This window comes from Lygodium microphyllum, chromosome 17, assembly GCF_053477565.2.
Source record: "Lygodium microphyllum isolate KBCC chromosome 17, Lygodium_microphyllum_v1.1.10, whole genome shotgun sequence".
Lineage (NCBI taxonomy): Eukaryota > Viridiplantae > Streptophyta > Polypodiopsida > Schizaeales > Lygodiaceae > Lygodium > Lygodium microphyllum.
The window spans coordinates 39,145,417-39,152,057 of NC_141151.1; the positions used below are offsets into that span (position 1 = coordinate 39,145,417).

Sequence of the window (6,641 nt, forward strand, 5' to 3'; positions counted from 1 at the left end):
CAGAAGAAGAAAGATGGATCTTGAAATGAGAGCTTTTAGCATAGAAGGAGATGGATTTACACTATGAGGAGAGAGACTCCTAGGTGGTGCCAATCAACTTAGGCTATGCATAACATGGACTTGAACAAGTTCACAAAGTATCTCTATTTTGAGAGGTATATTTATTGATTGTTGCTAGAGTTGCACCTTTCTTGAAGTTAAATTTCAAATGATCCTTCCACATGCCATTAACTTTGACATTTAATGGCTTTGAGTCAAATTGACTTGTGTGTGGCCAGGCTTAATAGAAAGCACATTCTTGAAGAAAACTTATCTTGCCTTGAATGCATTGCATGTAGAGAGAGAGAGAGAGAGAGAGAGAGAGAGAGAGAGAGAGAGAGAGAGAGAGAGAGAGAGAGAGAGAGAGAGAGAGAGAGAGAGAGAGAGAGAGAGAGAGAGAGAGAGAGAGAGAGAGAGAGAGAGAGAGAGAGAGAGAGAGAGAGAGAGAGAGAGAGAGAGAGAGAGAGAGAGAGAGAGAGAGAGAGAGAGTCTCTTTTTTCAATTTATAAGTTTGGGAAGCACTCTACATGTGCCCTGTAGGATTGTTCAAAGACATGATATTTCTTTCAATTCCAACATATAGTATAGTTAACCAAGAATATAATAAGGAAGTTAATCAAAATGGTCAGCTAAGAACTAGTTGGGTCAATCATAATTAAGAATCTACTAAGCAAGTTAATCAAAAGGGTCATCTAGGAAGTGGTTGGGAGATAGACCAAAAGGTGACAAGATTTCTACATTTCTAAATGTTTAGGAGAATTACAACCACTCAAACTACATTCGAAGCCTCAAAGACAAGAATAGTCATTCTACCTTCTTATGCCAAAACAAAGCTTGTTTCCAAGTAGTCATATCATGAAGTTGAGCCCATTGGACCTCTTTTGCAACTTTCTCTAGATCCTCCCAATAGAATCACAAGACCAAAAAAGATGATAAATGACTTCACCTTATCTCGAATTAAAGGGTAGTGCTTACAAATATGCATATGATTATCCACCTAGACTATGGGCTTTGAAAAAATGTGGATGTCTTTGACAAAATGACTTGAATATGTGGGTTGGGACACAGTCAAAGATTATCAAACAATTTGTACACGTGGATTGGAAAATAAAATAGAATAAGATTACTTAAATAAAAATATTAGACTTTATTGATTGAAGTACAATTGTCTACTTACTTACAAACAAATTCACTTCCATTTCTTCTTTCAACAACCATATGTCTTATTTCATAGATGTTTCATAATGTTGTGCTGCATGTTCAAAATTTTATGTCATTTACACAAGTACAAGGAATCCTATTGATTCAAGTATAACCATTTAGTTATACACAAATACAAAGCTCACAATCATTCTGTAAGTATTAGAACTTACTGAGATGAAGCTCACAATGATTTATAATAATGATTTAACATGAAGAAGAAGCTTGTGGACACCTTCTTTTGACCACAATATCATCACTTGACAATTTAGACTTTTTCTCATATTAAGATATTAAAAGTCAATGTAAAAGCATTTGTCTACATCAAGGTGAAACAATTAGTGTTGTCTTATTGGTGTTTGTTCATGTAACTTAGAGTTTGCAAGTTAGACACTATACCCTTCATTATCCAATCGCATTACGTATAATTAGAATGCACCCAATGTTCTTTTCTAGTTTATAATGTGAATTTTTTGATTGAAAACAAAAACTTTAGGTTGTAGTTAGAAAGTTAGAATGGCGTAGAGTTTTCAAGGTCAAACTTTGTGAATTTTAGTTATAAACCCTAGCATAGAGGTCTTGGTTATGGAATTAGTTCCCTCAGAATAAGTTTTCCTCAAGCATTGAATCAACCTAAGAGATTCCCTTGATCCATCTATCAATAATACTATGCAGCCTCTAATTTCACATCGTAAAATTATGTTTCACACACACACACACACACACACACACACACACACACACACACACACACACACATATATATATATATAGAGAGAGAGAGAGAGAGAGAGAGAGAGAGAGAGAGAGAGAGAGTGTGTGTGTGTGTGTGTGTGTGCGTGTCTAGTTGGCAAATATTTGGTTACATGGTAAAATGAATAGAGTTCCAAAAGGATGGAGGTCTAGTGTCGAGCAAATTGTAAAGTTGGGAAAAGGACCTCGACCTTTTTTTTGACATAGATAAAGGTGAATCTTGTACATTGTTGGGAAATGCCATTCACAGCCTTGAGTGAAATATACAAGCTTTTTAAGTTAAAAGTTTTTCACATAGGTTTTAAAAACTGTTTTAAGTACAAAGTAAGATTAATGCCATCTTTTTATAAAATAAAAATGTGATAAAACGTAATATTTGCTATGACAATATGTTTCTCTGTTAGTGACATGAGAACTTGTTTCAAAGAGAATTGTTACATTTGAGAACAAAACCCAAACGATTTTCAAAGAGAATGTTTTTCTACTTTTGATATCAAATTGGATGCCAATAACAAGAGTTCTAGTAATTTTGGGTTAAGGCAAGGTCTCAAGGACGTTTCCATGAGGAGGTTTTTGAAATGGTCCGAGTTGAGAGAGAGAGAGAGAGAGAGAGAGAGAGAGAGAGAGACGTACCGTCACGTCGGGCCTCTGTAGCTGGCTAGCTCAGCATCTGCCTCTCTCTCTATATATCGCTCCCTGCTAGCTTCACGAGGCACTTATCATCTGCATCATCATCACCATTTGCTGCAGCATCTGTTCTATATTATTCCAGAGAGCTTCATCGCCATTGTCGTCTTCATCAGCAGTATCATTTCATCATCATTGCTTTAGACCATTCCATCATCGTCATCTTCATCAACTCCGTTTTCATCATCAACATTTTGTATCATCAACGTCATTAGCATCGCCGAATATCACCAATGCCCATGTCTCCTTGTCAGAAGACGAGATTACCAGGCCTCCTGCTGGCCCTTTTCTGTGCATTGTCCTCCATGGCCGTACCTCCCGCCCTTGGCCACTCCGTCGCTGTCCCTGAGACAGTGCCGGGCCTCTCCTACGGCTTCTACCACAAAGCTTGCCCCTCTGCAGAGCAGATTGTCAGCAAGGCCGTCAAAGACTTCCTCTCTCCCAACATCTCTCAAGCAGGGGCTCTTATACGCCTCACCTTCCATGATTGCTTCGTGCAGGTTAATCTTCTGTTGATGTTTTATGAATTTTTGAAGGATGCATGCCTTAACATAGTTCAAAAGTCTCTCCGAGAGAGGCGTTTCATGAGGATTGGTTATCGCATTTGCATGAGAAATGCCTTGTGCACGTTAATCTTCTCTTGTAAATTTCTCTTTTTAATTTTAAAAAGAACTCTGCTATGATTCATGCCTTAAGTAGCCCTCAGTACTCCATAGAAGAAGCACGATTTCAGGAGATCTGTGAGCCGATTTTGAAGATCGCTCATAACATTTCCGGTAAAAGAGTATGCTTTTTGGGAGATTTTGTCATGGCTTCTACTTGCACAAAAATTTTCAGCATTAGCAAAGTTTTTCAACATCTTGTTTCTCAACCGGAATATGTCCATGATTCTACAAGATGCTTCGTTTGTTACTTGGCTGACAGTTACTAATGCAGGGAATAATAAGGGGGAATTTTCTCATCCATCTATGAAGTTCTCTGACGCATTCATGGATGTGATCGCAGGGCTGCGATGCATCTGTGCTCCTGAACAGCACAGCCGGCGAAGAGTTTGCTCCACCCAACCTTTCCTTGCGCCCTGAGGCCTTAGCTTTTATCCAGCAGGTCAAGGAACAGCTTGAGGCTGAATGTCCAAATACGGTCTCTTGTGCAGACATACTCAGCTTGGCTGGAAGAGATGCAACATTCAGGGTGAGACGTCTGATGTAGGAGGATTACAACTTGTTTCGACATAGTTTATAGTAGGAGATTAAGGCACAAGTAGGACCCATTTTACTGCTGTCTGGCTCTTCATACAGTAGGTAGGACTCACGGTAAAGATGTATAATCAATTCATTTCATATCACAAGAAAATACAAAAAGCTAAAACTCAATGCTATGGCTGTGGCATCTCTTGATGTTGCAACAGCCATAAAGGGAGTTCTTCCTTACGGCTTATGGAGTATGGAACTCAAGAGCCAGAACTCGACATTGTGACATTCATGGTGTGATGTCTACCTGAGATGTTCATGTGCCTTATGTGGTATTCATGGTGTGAGGTCTACCTAGGGCCTACATATGCCTTACGAAGTGTAGTATTCATACAGTTTTTGGAATACGTGCTTTTAAAAGAATAAGCATTGTGCTGGAAGCTGAATGTTCTTTATTTGCTGTAGGCAGGAGGACCTTTTTTCCAAATTCCAACGGGTCGATTAGACAGTCTGAACTTTGCAGACCGGGACACAGTACTCAGAAACCTTCCTCCACCAACATCCAATATTTCATTCTTGATCGACACTCTCGCAGCTTTGGGTCTGGACAAGATTGATCTGGTGGCACTGTCAGGTATGGACATCTGGGAAGAGCTTTGGTAATCGAAAATTATGCAAGCCAGCACGTTCTTGCATACACTAGCGCTCTACAGGGGGGTAATGGATGTGTTTATGGGGATTATGGTAGGACCTGTAGGAGCCAAACCTGCGCAAGAGATCCTTTGTGCAGGTGGAACATGGGGTTACTTTGGCCCGTCCACGTATGCCATAGATGAGAGACATTTTTCCACATTCCCTGCGTGAGGATGCGTGACCTTAGCTGAATGCGCGTGCCGTAAGGCATCAGGGTGCATTAACCATCTAAACATTCTCACGGTCTGAATGTTTTTATTTGTTGAAACCTGGGGTGCATTAGCCATCCAATTTGGTCAGGGTCAGTGCGCGCATGGACATAATGCAACACTGTGTTAAATTGGACTTTGGAGAATTTTCACAGCATACAAGTTCTGAATTCTTGCATTAGATGACGCCTGAGGATTCTCCATTGTATGCAGGTGCTCACACGGTGGGGGTAGCGCATTGCGCTGCTTTTAACAAAAGCATTTTACCCACGGTACAACCGGTGCTGAATCCCGACTTTGCGCAATCCCTGCTGAAGGTATGTCCAGACAGCAACAGCAATGGAGCGGCAGACCAAGACCCTGTCACTCCCAATGCCTTTGACAACCAGTATTTCAAGAACATGCTGAACGAGGAGGTCCTTTTCGACTCAGATCGTGCCCTTCTGGATGATGAGACCACCAAGGCTGAAGTGGAAGCCTTTGCAGCCAGCAATGAGAAGTTCCTTGAACAGTTTGCTTATTCCTTTGTCAAGATGAGCATGGTGGCTGTGAAGAACAAGCAAAACGGTGGACAAGGCACCATTAGACAGGTTTGCTATAGCACCGCCTCCACAAGTCCTGCTTCTGCCACTCCACCCCTTGCTGGTGTGAACATCATGTATACGGCTGAAGATTCTCTCTTTGGACAAACTTGATGTTGCGCATGTTCTCTGTGGCTTCACATAAAGAGTACTCCTCAGTGGAGGTTTTGCTTAAACAATCCTCCATCTCTTTATAGAGTGATCTAGCCCTATTATCCTATCAAACTGTCCTCTCGTATGACTTATGTGTTTCAGTTTCAATGATTAACAATTCGTTATGTATCCTCATGTATCATCAATATGCAATCATCATAACACTGTATAAGACCCATTTACCAAACAATCCAATTTGGCGTGTGTTATGCAAATGCCCTACTGCCACAATAGATGCGTATGACAAAATATCAGCCAAAGTTCCTCCCAAATAGAGGAAACGCGTGATAGTGGGAGACAAAATGCTTAAATTGACAACTCCTACAAAATCCTGCAAAATAATTGTTATATTGTTTAATTGGGATAAGACAAATGACTTATTGTACAACTTAAAGGAGGATAAACCAAATGTGGGGTGTGCCTTTTAAGACATCTTCGAATTGCTCCTACAATGTTAACACCTCTCTCTCTCTCTCTCTCTCTCTTTTCATGCGCTTGGCCAATTTTAGTGTTTATTGCTTGTAGGCTTATCTCAACTAGCTTGATGCTCCTATAGGGTTGACCCCTACAACCAAAACCAATGAAGGCACCCATATTCTTGCAAGGACTTTGATCGTACTCATCCCTACTGTATTACACATGAGAGTTCCTAGTTTAGACTTTCTTTACCTACTCCATGATGTCTTCCTCTTATGCCAAGGGTGTAATGAAACACAAAAGTAAGAAGAAGGAAGAAACATGGGATAAAATTGTTACCTTGCGAAGTGTAGTTAAGCCTTGAATGCAGCTTTGTACAAGATTCACCAATCCAAATGCGGACTCGATTCAAATATCTTCTCTAGCTTGCATGTTTGTGTTTTTGTCCAAGATCTTAGTGTTGCTTTTGTTCATAGCGATTCACTAAGCTCCCTTGAATGCCCAAGGGTGAGAAATAGAGAAAGCACAAGCTATGGTAGTGGAAACTTCTCTTTCCACACCACGACTTTCTACAACAATGGTGGTGGGGATGGAAGGATAGCAATAGAAAAGGTAGATGATGTTGACGATGTCCATGGTGGTACCTTTGATATCCATAATTTCTTAGTACATCTCAATCTCATAAAGAAACCTATTATAATTTGTTCTCTCTCAAAAGC

The 6,641-nt window shown here is 40.3% G+C and overlaps 1 protein-coding gene across 1 annotated transcript; it reads left to right on the plus strand.

The window, feature by feature from the left end:
• The first annotated feature begins 2,586 nt into the window (after positions 1-2,586).
• On the plus strand, positions 2,587-5,871 carry LOC148021800 (cationic peroxidase SPC4-like). The gene is made up of 4 exons (XM_087697320.1): positions 2,587-3,179; positions 3,685-3,870; positions 4,335-4,503; positions 4,985-5,871. Exons 1-4 carry the CDS (start codon positions 2,913-2,915, stop codon positions 5,464-5,466), a joined length of 1,104 nt encoding a protein of 367 aa, XP_087553446.1. The 5' UTR covers positions 2,587-2,912; the 3' UTR covers positions 5,467-5,871.
• The last annotated feature ends 770 nt before the right edge of the window (positions 5,872-6,641 follow it).

Coding starts and splice junctions, on each gene's coding strand:
- LOC148021800 (XM_087697320.1), top strand. CDS start 2,913: ATGCCCATGTCTCCTTGTCAGAAGACGAGATTACCAGGCCTCCTGCTG. Junction 3,180..3,684: donor TCCATGATTGCTTCGTGCAG/GTTAATCTTCTG, acceptor ATGTGATCGCAG/GGCTGCGATGCATCTGTGCT. Junction 3,871..4,334: donor GAAGAGATGCAACATTCAGG/GTGAGACGTCTG, acceptor TATTTGCTGTAG/GCAGGAGGACCTTTTTTCCA.